This window comes from Centroberyx affinis, unplaced genomic scaffold (genome assembly GCF_046629955.1).
Source record: "Centroberyx affinis isolate AG114_WGS23_722 - 3 ecotype Tasmania unplaced genomic scaffold, CSIRO-AGI_Caff_v1 ptg002933l_1, whole genome shotgun sequence".
NCBI classification, from domain to species: domain Eukaryota; kingdom Metazoa; phylum Chordata; class Actinopteri; order Beryciformes; family Berycidae; genus Centroberyx; species Centroberyx affinis.
This window is the reverse complement of record NW_027281052.1, coordinates 17,831-31,855: the sequence shown is the minus strand read 5'-3', so window position 1 is coordinate 31,855 and position 14,025 is coordinate 17,831. Positions and strand designations below refer to the sequence as shown.

At 43.7% G+C, this 14,025-nt stretch overlaps 1 protein-coding gene across 1 annotated transcript in view; it reads right to left on the bottom strand.

The window, feature by feature from the left end:
- Positions 1–13,781, bottom strand: part of col7a1 (collagen, type VII, alpha 1) — a 62,722-nt gene extending 48,941 nt beyond the window's left edge. The window contains exons 1-14 of the mRNA XM_071536753.1: positions 13,568–13,781; positions 7,730–7,802; positions 7,396–7,576; positions 7,129–7,285; positions 6,922–7,015; positions 6,646–6,804; positions 6,305–6,462; positions 5,823–5,952; positions 5,496–5,615; positions 4,021–4,176; positions 3,610–3,729; positions 3,307–3,456; positions 2,979–2,987; positions 96–203 (exon numbers count right to left, since the gene is read on the bottom strand). Coding sequence (XP_071392854.1) covers positions 96–203; positions 2,979–2,987; positions 3,307–3,456; positions 3,610–3,729; positions 4,021–4,176; positions 5,496–5,615; positions 5,823–5,952; positions 6,305–6,462; positions 6,646–6,804; positions 6,922–7,015; positions 7,129–7,285; positions 7,396–7,576; positions 7,730–7,793 — 1,606 coding nt within the window. The 5' untranslated portion in view covers positions 7,794–7,802; positions 13,568–13,781. The remainder of the gene's footprint in view (positions 1–95; positions 204–2,978; positions 2,988–3,306; positions 3,457–3,609; positions 3,730–4,020; positions 4,177–5,495; positions 5,616–5,822; positions 5,953–6,304; positions 6,463–6,645; positions 6,805–6,921; positions 7,016–7,128; positions 7,286–7,395; positions 7,577–7,729; positions 7,803–13,567) is intronic.
- Positions 13,782–14,025: the final 244 nt, after the last annotated feature.

The window sequence follows — 14,025 nt, the reverse complement described above, 5'->3', positions numbered from 1 at the left end:
AAATATGTTTTTACAGTGAATTTCTAAGCGTGCATGTGCTGTGAGTATGAGTGTGTGAGTGTGTGAGTGTGTGAGTGTGTGGGTGCGCATCTGACCTTCCCCCTGCCTCCACTCCAGGCGATACCCTCTGGAGGACTGAATGAGCTTCCAGGTGAGGCGGATAGAGGAGGGGCCAGTAGTAGCTGCCCTAAGGACCTGCCGCTCTGAGGAAAACACAAGTAAAATAATGTGCAGTAAAGCTTCATTCCCATAGGCCAGCCAATGAAAATGCTACATATAGAAATGCAGCATTGCTGGTCTGAGACCCATTTGCACTGCCCCTTAATAGCCACATTGTGGCTAAAATAGCAACATGTACTCTTTCACAGCAAAACCAAGAACAACAAATTTATAGAATTCGTGGGCTTGAAATGATTTGTACAATTACAGTATGATTCACTGTAAATGTAACAGAAAATAAAATAAATAATTACCATGGCATAGCATAGAATGCAGAATACAGAAATGCTGGAGTTTTGCTACCCAGCACAGAAAAGTAAGTAGCATGAAGCCATCACTAAATTAACAGATGGCTTGTAGGTGTTCTAAAAATACTGTTCTGATCCTTTAGAGCATATGTGTCATTCTCAAATCCTGTCATGCGGTTTGATCCAGCCTGTGTGTGAATCTGGGTTCAAATCATCCTGCCAGCCTTGGCTACAGCAGCAGCTAGTAGGAATAGTAAGTTCCAGTTGACACACAGAGCATATTATCGCACACTAGAGCTGCCGCAGTATTGATTTTTTCCCTTACGCACAAATTACCGAAGCCATTCAAACCGTCGTGGTAACCGCCATAAAAAAAATATTTAAACCTCAGAACAGTGTTACAGTTGTTGTAAGGGCTCACCACTTGTTGCGGTCCCGGTTGTATTTAGTCACTCTGGCAAACGCCTTGGAGACTCCTACCTGACGTAAGTTAGTGCCGAGCCGGTACCTCCAGAGGTAGATGGGGTGTCTTTCATTGCATCGTATAACGGGCGATGAGTGATCCTAAGATGCGATGCTAGATTTGTCGTGTTTCCTCGCATGACGTTGATTTTCTTGCTGCAAATGCGGCATACTGCCTCATCTAAATTCTTTGGCTTTCCCTCTTCATCGGGCTCAAAGCCAAAATGTTCCCAAACAGGGGAAGCAATGTTGGGTTTCGCTACAAGATCCATGTTTTTAGCCTAATTTGAAGCCAAGACTTTCCGGAGCCAACAGTTGCAAAGCACGCTCTGGGTGGCACGTTCTCCGATCAGAACGTTTACTGAGCAACTGTGAGTGGAAACTTTCGAACACATGGCTGAAGAAAATAGGCTATACAGTTATTATAATTATTATTATTATTTTAAAAAAATAGTATTGCATTTATTTCAGATCACATAACTTTTACAAGCAAAATTGGAACATAAACAATAGGCCTAAAATAAACGGAAAAACAAAACCCAGCGGTGAAGCGGTGATCAGATTGACGGTGGGCGTGACGTGATTGCGTTACCGCGGTAATGCGGTAACCGCGGCAGCTCGCACACTAAAATTTGCCTTAAAGAGACTCAGCCCTCACACTCTCCAACACACTTTCAAAGCACGTCCTAGCTGCAGGGATGCTGCTAGAAATTCTGGTCTGTCCAACAAGACTTCACACTGGGCCGCCACCCTGACACATGTAACACAGAGTCTCATGTCAATTACAAGACTGAGGGAAACTGAGCACTTTGAGGGTACAGCCCACATATCTCATCTGTCATGAGGAAAAGTGTAGTAGCCTACCGATGAGATGTGTAAGGAAACTTCCTAGCCAGCGAGGGACTGCTGTTACCATGCTTCAGGATGAGAGTTGCTATGTAACTTAGCTTTTCTTTATGACATAACAGCATCTCAGCGACCCCAATGTGAAACTACAGAGACCCAAATGATCACAAATATGCATGCCACAGCGAAAACCTTCCAAACAAAGATTTGCATTTGTAGAACAGCCAAATGCAATGGGAAAATTCTGCTCATTTTCTGACTTTAGTTAGTGGCTTTGCACAAATTGAACACATTCATGGCAGAATGGGAGATTTTATGTTCTTGAGCGTTCCAAAAAATCAGTTGTGAAATGTTTACAAATCCACAATGTTGAGCATGTGCCACTATACTGGCAAAGAGAACTGAATGGATTACAGTGAGGCAGTTTGCCTCTTTCATCCCAGACACAACGCCACAGCTCTGCCCTCAGGCTGCCTGTGTGCTGAATGTGGTTGGAAGCAATATGTGTGAACAAATGCTCCCTGTGACGAAGATCAACAAATCATCCCACAGGTCCCGCATGACAGACTAACACTTTCTCGCCACTTTCTGCCCACAGCTCAGGTCTCTACTTTTAGGACATGAACTTGATGTCAGGCAGCCTATTTGTTACAAGGCTATATGAGACATTAAAAACAAAGTCAAATATATCATAAATTAATGCCTGCCGCTCGACTGGCCCATTCTAATATCTCAATGTGGTCCTCACTGGAATTGAGTTGAAAATGCTTTTTCAGTGTGAAAGCAGCAAAAAATCCCTCATGAGAAAGAGTTAGACATAACAAAGAGCTGTAACTCTGCTGGTTTACACAGAAACAACAAGAGAGAAACAAGCATAGCTAAAGTTTAGGTTAGTGCGGTTTATAGAGTATTGTATACATCTCATCTCTTTAGTAGCAGAACCAGAGCACACCAGGCTTTTCCTCCATATCTCCCAGCTCTCTATTCAGCACAGCGGCCCTGCAGTGACTCAGCCTTCATTCAAATAACACAGATCCCACTGAAGTCAAGCCATTCCGGCATTAGTCACAAGAGGCAGATGGTGCGTGTGTATAATGAGTGTGTAGGTGTGCTAGAAATGTTCCTTAAACAGAACTAAACAGTAACATCTGTAGTTTTTCAGAACAGAGACGGAAAACAACAACAGAGAAGATTCTTGGCCACCCTCTCTATCTCTGCTTTCCATTCCCCTGGCCTTCCTCTCCCTGTACTTGGCTAGACACAACTGAAAACAAGCAGCTTTTCAAAAAGCATTCTTTCACTTGCTATATTTACTACAATACTGATAAAAAAAAATGAAAAGACAAAAATAGAATGACATTGTGGTTTTTCTTAAGTCACATTCCCTGAATTTTGAGGAGTATCGCTGTACAATTTGATTGAGAGACTGTGTGTGTGTGTGTGTTTTGTGAGTGAGAGGGTGCAATGGACAGAGTGAGAGAGAAAAAGAGTGAGCTTTAGTGCTATGGTGTACTACTGGAATTACACATACCTATCTTGAACCTGGCTGTTGCTACAGGACCCTCTGTGTTGCCCTCATAGAGGGGGAAGATGGTGACAATGTACTCAGTGTCGGGCTGCAGGCTGGACAAAGTGTGAGACTCGCTGTCACCGGCAACCTCAACAGTGTCAACATTTCGGCCTTTGTGGACAGAAAGACAGAAAAGAAGAGAGGAGCATGTTAGAGGTTCAAAAAAATGTACACAACAGTGTATTTATGCAAGTAAGTAGAAAATGATGACAGTAGAAGTGGAAGATGTTAATGTGTGTTGGTGTTTGTCTGTAGGTTCCTGACCTGTAAATGGTCCCCAGACCAGACGGTAGGCCCTGGCCCCGCCGACGCCTCTCCACCGCACCCGAACACTACCCTCTGACTCCGTCTCCACCGACAACTGCTGCACCGCCTCAAGGCGCACTGACACAAACACATGCACACACACACACACACACACACACACACAGACAAAGGGTTTGAAGACGTGAATAATATTTGCTAATTGCTATGGAAATCATTCCAACCACAAGGAAACAGTATGACTAATAGTTTGGGTTATATCATCAAGTATATATACCATAGCCACCTGCTATCCATCTTGTATTTATTACAGAATGTACAATAGTATATTGTGTGTATTGATTGAGATTGATAAAAATAAAAGCCATCATCATATAACAGTAACAGCATGGTGGAGAAGGCTGGACTCACATGTGCGGGCGTTGAGGACGGAGGGGGAGGCAGAGTTTCGGGGGAACAGGGGGTAGAGGCTGATGACGTACTCTGTGTCAGGCTGAAGTGACTCCAAGGTGACGGATGTGGAGTCGGCAGACAGAGATTGCTCCAATAGCTGAGCCGCTGGCTGACCTACTCTCCCAGCCAACCAATCACAGGACAAGATTTAGAGCAGCAATTAGTGCACAAATAGTGATCACAAACTATATATGTCAATAGACAAACAAGCAGACAACTAGTTGCAAAAATGTGGGATGTTTTACACAATTCACTAAGTTCCTTCTGTCTACCTCACGATGCCTGAGCATGGCGGCCTGCCAGCCAAGGAGAAATATGCAGCTTTGAGTGCAGGGCTGCAAGGGCACTGAGCTTGACGGGCCCTGAGCTTTCTGAAGGAAGCAATGCACAATGTGTGTGTGCGTGTGTGGGTGGGTGTGTGACTGCATCTCTGTCTGTGTCTATCTGTATCTGTCTGTGAGCCTTTTTACTTGATTTATCAGTCTCAAAGGCGTACACTTGCTAGAACCGGCAGACACAGAAACAGGTACAAACATCACACCGCTCATTACAAAATACACACTGACCTGAATTAAATAAACACACACATGCGCCAGCTTAACCAGTCAGAAGAGGTGCTCCATGTGAGACTGGCACTCCTGCCACATCCTTAAATGAGTATCTGACGAGCTGCTTGTGCTACTCTCAGCCTTACAGTTGGAGAGGCTGTTTATATCAATCCCCAGGGGCCACTTTTCTTTCATGAATCATGGCATCCCAGACATCTTTATACCATTATGATCTGGCCACACCCTGTCTCTAGAAAGGTAGGAGCAAAATTGCTAACCCTACTTGACATAAGTAAAGGTTTTGTCTACCTATTTAATGTGAAGACTGCCGATGAGAAAATGTATTTGATATTTTAGGTAATGATTGGGCAATAAACTCCTCAATGACAGCCAGAGCCTGAGGGCAGCATAAGGTGTGAGAGAAGCTCATGTTCCCCATACTCAACTATGACTGCTGTAAATTCTAGACATGTTTCCAACTTGCCACCAACAGGTTAATTGTTACCCACTAATGTTGCTCCTTTTCTTCCTCAATTTTTCACTGTCATACTTCATTCTGCAGAGAACGTTTTTGTGACAAGATAAGTATTTCTGTCATAACAGGTAAAAAAAATTAGTTGAGAAAAGAGAAAAGAGCTTTCTGAGTTCTATAGTGTAGTTCTCAAACTTGGGGTTGGGACCCCCCAGAGGGTCATGAGATATTTTGGGGGATCGCGAGATGATTTATGGAATAAATCTGCTAATACAGTTCTCTGTAGATGTTCTATAGATGTTTAAATGTTATAAAAAAATGGAGATGTCAGATTGTCAGACGGGGGCTGAAAAGAGGGAGAGAGAGAGAGACAGGAGAAAGACAGTGAAAGAAAGTGGGCATGTGTGTCTGACCTCGTGGTCCATAGGTGAGTCTGTAGCCCTGGACAGGAGTTGAAGGCCGGTCCCAGGCCACAGAGAGAGAGAAGAAGCCCGCCTGCACCAGACGTAGACTGGACACCCCAGGCAAGGATCCTGAGAGAGAGAGATGTGAATGGGATGGTGGCGATGGAAAAAGAAGGATAAAAAGTGGCAATGGGGGGAGGGGGGTTGAAGTAAACGTAGTAGTAAGAGTGTGAATGGTTCTCTCTCACATTTTGGTGGGATAGTTGAGAGGCTGCTTTAGCATCTTGACAAATGTCTCCCTGCTGCCCTTGTAGGAGTCTTTCTCTTTTTACTCACTGGTTCGTTGCTTGGCAGAGACAGACTCTCCCACACTGTTGGGGTATTGGGCGATGACAGTCACCAGGTAGTCTGTCCCTGACCTCAGCTCTCGTGCCGTGAAGGTCCTCTGACTGGCAGCGACAGTCTCCTGCAGGAGAGACAGAGGTCATCAGCAGAAAACAAACACAAAACAAGTTTTGGCAAAGCTAATGACTGCAATAGACGGCTAAGCTATGGCATTCATCTCCCTCCGTCATGTCTGTCAGGGCAGATAGATGGGAATTTCACTCTATTCTCTGCCAAAATCTAATCTCTAGAGCACATCAAGTGAAGATCCACCCATTAGACATGTTCATACTCAGCCTGAAAGCATGTTACTCTCTGCTTTGGCTCCCAAAACTGCAATTAGCCACTTGAATCTAGGTCATTCAAGTGCACTGCTGCCCATCCCTGAGTGTCAGTCAGGAATCAACACAATGTCTTTCAACAATTTTGCCCACCTGACGCAACTCTGCGGTGATAGGCTGGCCCAGGCCAGAGAGTGGCGTGTACTGGACCACATAGCCACTCACAGGCCCACCAGCAGCACTCCAGCGAAACCTGAGAGAATCAGAGGTCTGGCCTGTGAACTGGATGTTGGACGGACCAGAAAATGCCTCTGCAAGGAGAGAGGAGAGGAGAGGAGAGGAGAGGAGAGGAGAGGAGATTAATGATGGTGGGAGACAGGATGAGACATGGATTAAGTTATATGCAGCATTACAATCTGATGGAGAATTTATGTGTCTGTTTATGTGTGACTGTGCATTTCAGTGTAATGTTGTGGTTAAGTTGTAACAGATACCATCGCTAGCATACACTCCTCCTGAGCTGGAACACACTCTGGGGCTCACAAGAGGAAGAAGTGTGCTCAGCAGTTTGAATTCCCCAACAAAGGAGGTGAAATCACTGCTGGGCTGGGAAGATATCTCAGCCAGTTCATTCCTGTCTGCACTCTTTATACCTGACAGACAAAGAAAAAGGTAAAAACAGAACACACATTGGTTCATAAGCAAGCTTAGAATAATTCCAAAAGGCACAGAATGAGACAAGAAAAACCCTCTGCAGATGAGACACCTACCAACTCCAAAAACCTGCACTCCCTGACTGCGCAGCTTCTGTGCTGGCTCCTGTACGCTGTCTTGTGACTTCCCATCCGTGATGAGTATAGTGATCTGAAAGGTAAGGAGGACCCAGAGGAAAAAAGAGGAAACAGAGGAAGCACTATGTCAGATATGTTCTTATCTAATGATGTTTCGTCAAAAAATTTACTCTGCTCCTTACAGACCTTCGGGACATCCCGACTGGACGTGGGGTTAAAGAAGTTGTCGGCGACAAACTTGAGGCCAGCGCCAGTGCGAGTGTTTCCGCCCTTGTAGTTAAGGTTCTCCACAGCACTGACCAGCTCTGTGCCATTCAGGTAGGTGGTAAAGGTGAACTCAACCCTGGCGGGAACAAAACGTGCATCAATACAGCACCTGTGCACCTGGAGTAAGATGCTCTGTTACTGCACACACAGGAAAGTGGTGAGGTAAAGGTTCACTCTGATAGTCACCTGGAGGTGTCACTGTACTGGACAGCCCCAAACCGAATCCCTGCCTGGCTGACAGAGCTGGCAAATGGCTTGATGATGCCAGCCATGAAGCCCTTCACCTGCAGGAAGTTGGCTCTGCCAATACTGGAAGACCCATCAACCAGGAAAACAATGTCTGCTGCTCGCACATTATTACACCTGCCTGAAATACAAATGTGAGCACATACAGACACATATACATACATACAGGCACGCACATACATACAGACAAACACAAACAGTATGAGAACTCATGGGGCTGATGTGCTAACTGGAAAGATAATGGGTTGGTTAATGAATGAACCAAGTGTTTTACCCTGAGCTTCAGCCTGTCTCACAGAGGACAGCAGGACAGCCGCAGAGAAAGCCCAGCTCCACATCTTCACAACCTGGGCACACACAGGACAACTGCAGCTTTTTATTATGTCCATAACACTTTGCAAACTCACTGTTAAACAGCCTGGCCAAATAAAAAAGATCTGTTTCCAATACTGCTTTCAAATTTCCTCTTAATATCCATTAATTGCTATTGACTATCATTTTTGGAAAATAAACTGCTCGACATACATGCATTCAAGCCTTGAGGGAGATTGTTTCAGTACCACTGACACTGAATAAAGTATTTTTAAGCAGCTGTAATGCCCAAAAATATTCATGTATTCATGGGTAATGAGCCTGTTAAAGTCACAATTAAATGAAAAATTACTTTTTTACCTTGTTAGCTAATTCTCCATATCATAACATACACTTAACAATAAATTCAAATTCCATTACTCCCAAACAGCATATTTTAGTAGTTACTTCATGGTGTACCAGTAGGCGGAACAAAAACTGACCATCCCATCACATAAAACCTGAAAGTTCACAACTTTCAAAATTACACGAGTGGCTGAATTTGTTTAAACTGAAAATATGTTGAATTATGGAAGGAAGACACCCCCAAAATGCTGTTTCCTTGTAACTTCTAATATATTTGTGACAGTGGCGTTTTGAAAATTATGAAAATCTGTTAACAACTTCACAGACTTCAAGGCCCCAAAACATCTCTCTAAGATGTTACTACATGGTCCTCTTATATTTGCTTTAAAGCATTATTGTCCTGGGATAATCCCACAGTTGGAAGTCTTTCTCTGTGACATTCCAAGATGTTATAGTAAAGCCAGAAAAAAACATATGATTTAGCTAAGAACAGGTGGAAAAAGGTAATAGTCAAAGGAAACCAGCTCCACTGTGCTAGTTCGTCTGACAAAAACACTAACAATACCAGATTTATGTATGTTAGAGTTTCTTGGTTGTTTATATTGCAGTTAAAATCCCTTTCAGCACTGGTCCCTACCACTGCACTCACGCGCAAAGAACTGATGTTGAAAGTGGATGTAATTGTCCACCAATGAGCTAAAGTTTACCCAGGGCTCCTACACATTTTTGTTGATCAAATTCAATTAGTTTCAATTTTCATTACCAAAATATGTCAGTGTCTACATCAAAATGCTGCACTTTTAGGTATCAGGTATTGTTTTGACTAGATAAAATTAGTTGTTTGAGTTATTATTATTCTAAACAGAAAGTACATACATCATGGTACACCAAGACACATGAAAATAATGTATGCAAGAGACATGCACCAATACTGCAATGCTGCCTATATGTTGTCTCTCTCTCTGTGTCCTCACTGCCCTCATTAGAGCAGACAAACAAAGGTCCTTTGGTCAGAGAGGCCTCTTTTTGTTTCAAGAGTGAGGAGGGTCATACCATTCTCCACAGCATGCCCCATATCACTACTGCCATCAACCTCAACTCACAGGTTATGGACAAAAAGGACTGTTGACTTGCGTTGTCTCTGTTATAGGTTACATCTGAAATGCAGACCCCTGAACCTGATGGAGAATCAATTTGACCTGGAAAAAGTGATACAGAGATTCTTGGCCAATCTTTTCTAGAATGAGTCAGAAAGAACGCCGTCCCTTCTCAACTGTAGATTACTTGCTGCCCCTGCATCACCTTTACACGTCACGTTATGGACAAAACTAGCACTCTCAGCTAGTTTGAGGGACAGCTTTCATCTGAGGAGAGAATTCCATTACCGGTGACATGGAGCATTTCTTTCCATGACAACCCTTATTTACACGCCTCTTCAGAGAGGTGATGCACAACAGAGCAGCTACTGCAAATAGCTGACAGATGTGGAGCCATTAAGCAAAACGTCAGATCTACTCTGTAGTGCTGTGGTGGGCACAGTAAACAATGGCAGGAGCAAAACCATGAGGAACTATTTCAGTTGATCAAATCAAATGTCTTTACATTCGTATAAGTGACAGCAGCAGATAGAAATGATTTACTGGGCCTGTATAGGACTGTAAAGGATATCAATATCATCTGGAAGCTGGTACTTTTGCCTTGCCTGGTATTGTGCTGGAACACCAACCGTGACCCAAAGCAGACTGTCAGAATGCCTCAGTTTGAACTAGCCCACATGAAAGAGAGCTACAGTTGATACACTCAGACTGACAGGCTCAATAATATTTACATCAGACAGAAACTACTTGAAGGTTCTCCCATGTTGCTGTAATACTTTGTGTATCGTGTACATTACTGTAATCAAGATGTAGAGTACTACACTTTTACAGCCTCCATACTCACTGATTTCAAGAATCAGGATCATTAACCATTTTAGAGTTGGGCTGGATCTGTTGTCCCTACAACAGTTACATAAAGATTCACCATAATAACCCATTTCATACAATGAATATACATATATATATATTACACAGACAGGACTCTGTATTACTCTGCATTACTGAAAATGGACAGATGAGTCAGTTGGGCTGGTCCTGTTTTAATTTGTGTCAGACATTGCCTGAAGCCAGAATCTCATAATTACCCATAAATGTTTGTTCCCTTGGTATGATGGAGACCCACAAAGCCAACAGCCTCAGGATTTTTGTCCCAAACATGCAACACACACAAGCCTAATGTATTCCAAATGTATTGCCCCTTTCCCTTTTCCAGATTGAATGCCTTTATTTTAAGTCTTCAACACCTATAAAATGAAATTATGTACAATTAAGAACCACACCAGCTTGCTCACCTTTCATGTTATTTTTCTGTTTCCTGAGTGGAATCTAACGAACCAAAGTTTCTTTCTGGTTTTATTATTTAAACCTGGTTTTTAGACCACAGCCTACCCACAGCCTGTTTACAGTACTCTAAGCAGTTACGGCCTGGCTAATTTAACTGATCATAATTGAAAGGAAATAATGACTTGCAGGCCATTAAAAACGGCAGCTGACGACTAAAAGAGGTGGCAATAAATGTTGAAAGCATCATTCAGAATGGATTTCAAAATACCTCTCTCCTTCCTTCTTCCCTTAATTTTGCTTACCCAACACACAAACACACTAATAGTCTGGATGTGCATACAGTCCTGCTGGTATGCATTAAATAAGCATTGCTAATGTTATAAAAAAAAAAACGCTCTAACTATGGGAGTGACGCACCTCTTAAAATATACTTCCATTTTATTACAGTATAGTGTTATTTAAGGATACCCATAGCGCCTTTACTTAGTACATTCCTAGGGCGGCCTCCACACCTGGAATTTTAAAAGGATGAAGTAATTGACTTATGGGTATGGCCACGCCCACTGTGGCCCACCTGGGAATTAAACCAAGCACATGGGTTAAAAGGTCAATGACACAGTTGCACAGTGCTGCTCAACACCCTCCTCATTGGGAAAGAAGTGAAAACTGAGCAGAAAACACAACCTGTACGAAAGAGCAGTGACAGAAGAAGAAGTGAACCTTTGAGAAACAAGAAGAAAAAACAGAGAGGGAGCAGCATCCCAGACCTTCAGTAATGAGCTGCACAGAAGCTGAGCTGTACTTTGCTGGAAGCACAGCTCAGGCAGGACAGCAGAGCAGCAGTCTAGCAGAGATGCCATTCTCCCAGGGGGGCGGCGGGCCACTGCTCACTGCATTGTGACAGAGTGGAGGATTGTGTAAAAGCCAGGCTCCCTCAGCGTGACATCAGTCCAGGGACAGAGGAGGACGAGGGGGACAGGGGGGTGGAGGGACCGAGAGGGGACAAAGGTGGGTGGGGTGTCATAGTGAATTACCCAATTCTCCAACACACAGGTCCACACGCCAGGACTTTGCATGCTCGGTACCCCAAAGCAGCCGGCAGCAGGGAATAGCACTTCTATCTGGCTGTCTGGGTGTCAAAAACAGGGCAGACTGACCCTGTAACCTCTGACCTCTAGCCCTCAGGTCAAATACAGCACCTCTCACTTCGGGTCAAGAATGCATTATCAGTCCATTTCCTAATCCAAACTAAACAACACGACTCCATTTCAACAGCAGCCTTTGAAATCTCCCATGACCCCTTGATGGAACAAGTTCCAAAAAGAGCACTGATCTTATCCCCATGTTAAAGGATTGCACAAGCTTAATAAAACTAACAAAAGCCCATCGAGATATAGAAAACCACCAAAATAATTGCACTCATTTTTCCATTTCTCTCTTTTCTTCCCCTCACTCACAGGAACAAACAGCTATTTACAATGAGCTTTCCACCTCATTCAAAGACATGAATGAAGGGAGACAAAAAGGCCAAAGTCAAAATCTCATGGCTTTCAAGTGGTTTTATCCAACGGATGTACAGTAACTAGCCATTTGAGCACCAGTAACAATCAAAGCACACACACAACCAACAAAAGAATTAAACATTAGAAACAAAAAACGTGACAAATCAAATGTCACAACAATAAGATAGAGGGCAAAATGCAACTAAATCTCATTTCAGTTGAAAAGTCCACTGTCAATAAAAGTCTTAACCTCAACGGTAATGAAGACCTAAAAAGAATATTCCCTTGCTAAAGCTCCAGTGAGTACAATAGAGAAACTGTTCCCTAACAAACAACAGACTATCACCCATCAAACACACAGTAACTACCAGCAGTCCTCCATAGATGACACACTTGGTATCAGTCCAGAGCCATCCACACACCAGAGTGACACGCCAAAAACTTAACCAAGCATGGCTGGGACAATGCTGAGGAGGTGGATGAAAGGATGAGAGAGGGGGGGAAGTGAAGGTGAGGCAGAGGGGAAGAGGGAGTGTAAACAGACCTGGTAAAGATTTTTGAAACAACATTAAGAAAAAAAAAAGCCAGACTAGTGGAGAGGGGATTTCTTTTAGCGTGAGCCAAACCACAGCAAAGGCAAGGGTGCCTTCAGAAGTGGAACAGACAATTGAAACCAATCAAGACACAAAAGCATAGGAGGAAGAGGAGGAGTGACACTCCCTTCTTCTAAGGCTACCAAGTGTTCTCTTCCTCTGTATTTTATAGCATCATAGATTCCCAATAAGTGTCTAGCAGGAACAATGCCCATCTCAGTGCGGAGTGAACGAGTTCAGCTGAGGTCAGCGTGCTAGACTGTAATGAAGACTCTCTAACTCAGTCATATTTGCAAGGCCAAAGAAACATAAATGCAGTTCTAGTCAGGATTAATTTATAAATAATAATAATAATAATAATAATAATAATAATAAATCTGGGTATGCTTCCTTTGCATCATAATTTGATAGTCTTTTTATTGTGATTATAATAAAATATAATCACCCAGAGGAATCTTTCACTTAATTCTGATAAGCTGAGCTGCACCGCTGTCTATCCTATAGATCAGTTTATTACAATTAACTTTATAATTACACAATGAGTTAAACTTGGAAATAAACGCAGGTCTGTTCGGTCTTGTTCAAAATCAAATCCTTTGCTCCAGGGAAAGCTTTTTAGGAGCGGTGCACCTTGGCTATAATTCAGCCTGCTAGTGTGTATATAGCTACAATACTGAGTTGAGGGGTTACAGTCTTCCGGCATGTACATGCAGGCCACAGCAATGCCGAAATGTAGCAATTTTCATTCAATACCTGTAGGTGATACAGCTCCAAAACCCGGACAGCTGAGAAAGTTTACCCGACTCTACTGCAATTAATAGAGAACTGCAGCCTGCAAAAATGTGTGCACAACTCCAGTACCGGCATTCTTGCAATTCCTTCTTCATTAGACCCATAAATGCTCCAACACACATCAGCAGTGACACTGTGCGTCCCCCGGGACAACCGAGCCCCCTCCGTCCGCCTCTGTGCATCCTACCTGAGGATGATACACTCTTCTCCGTGCACCGGGCCACAGCCTGCTTCTCCCCACCTTTCCACCTGTAGCATATCCAGCCGTCGCTCCCTGTTCAGTGTCTCCGGCTGCAGAAGATTAGTATTCACAGTGACCGGTGTCCTCTGTCACCGTTTCAAGTACACACGCCTGTCAGCTCCACGTTTCCCCCCGCTGCAGCCTACTGAACTCTTATCACGGCTCTCTGTCCCCGCATCCCTGCAGGAGACTGGATGGAAGTCAAGGCTAATGATAAGCTGTACGCTATTTCTGATTCCCGAGGCAGCCTCGCTCGCGCGGGGCTGAACACAGGCAGCACGAGAACAGTCCAGACTTGTTCGGATGCCTGAAGGGGAGTCCTAAGCTCTCCCTTTTTGCTTTTCTTTTCTTTTTTTTTCCAACCTCATTCTCTTTCCCTCTTGTCCCTCCCTGCTCCTGCCTGC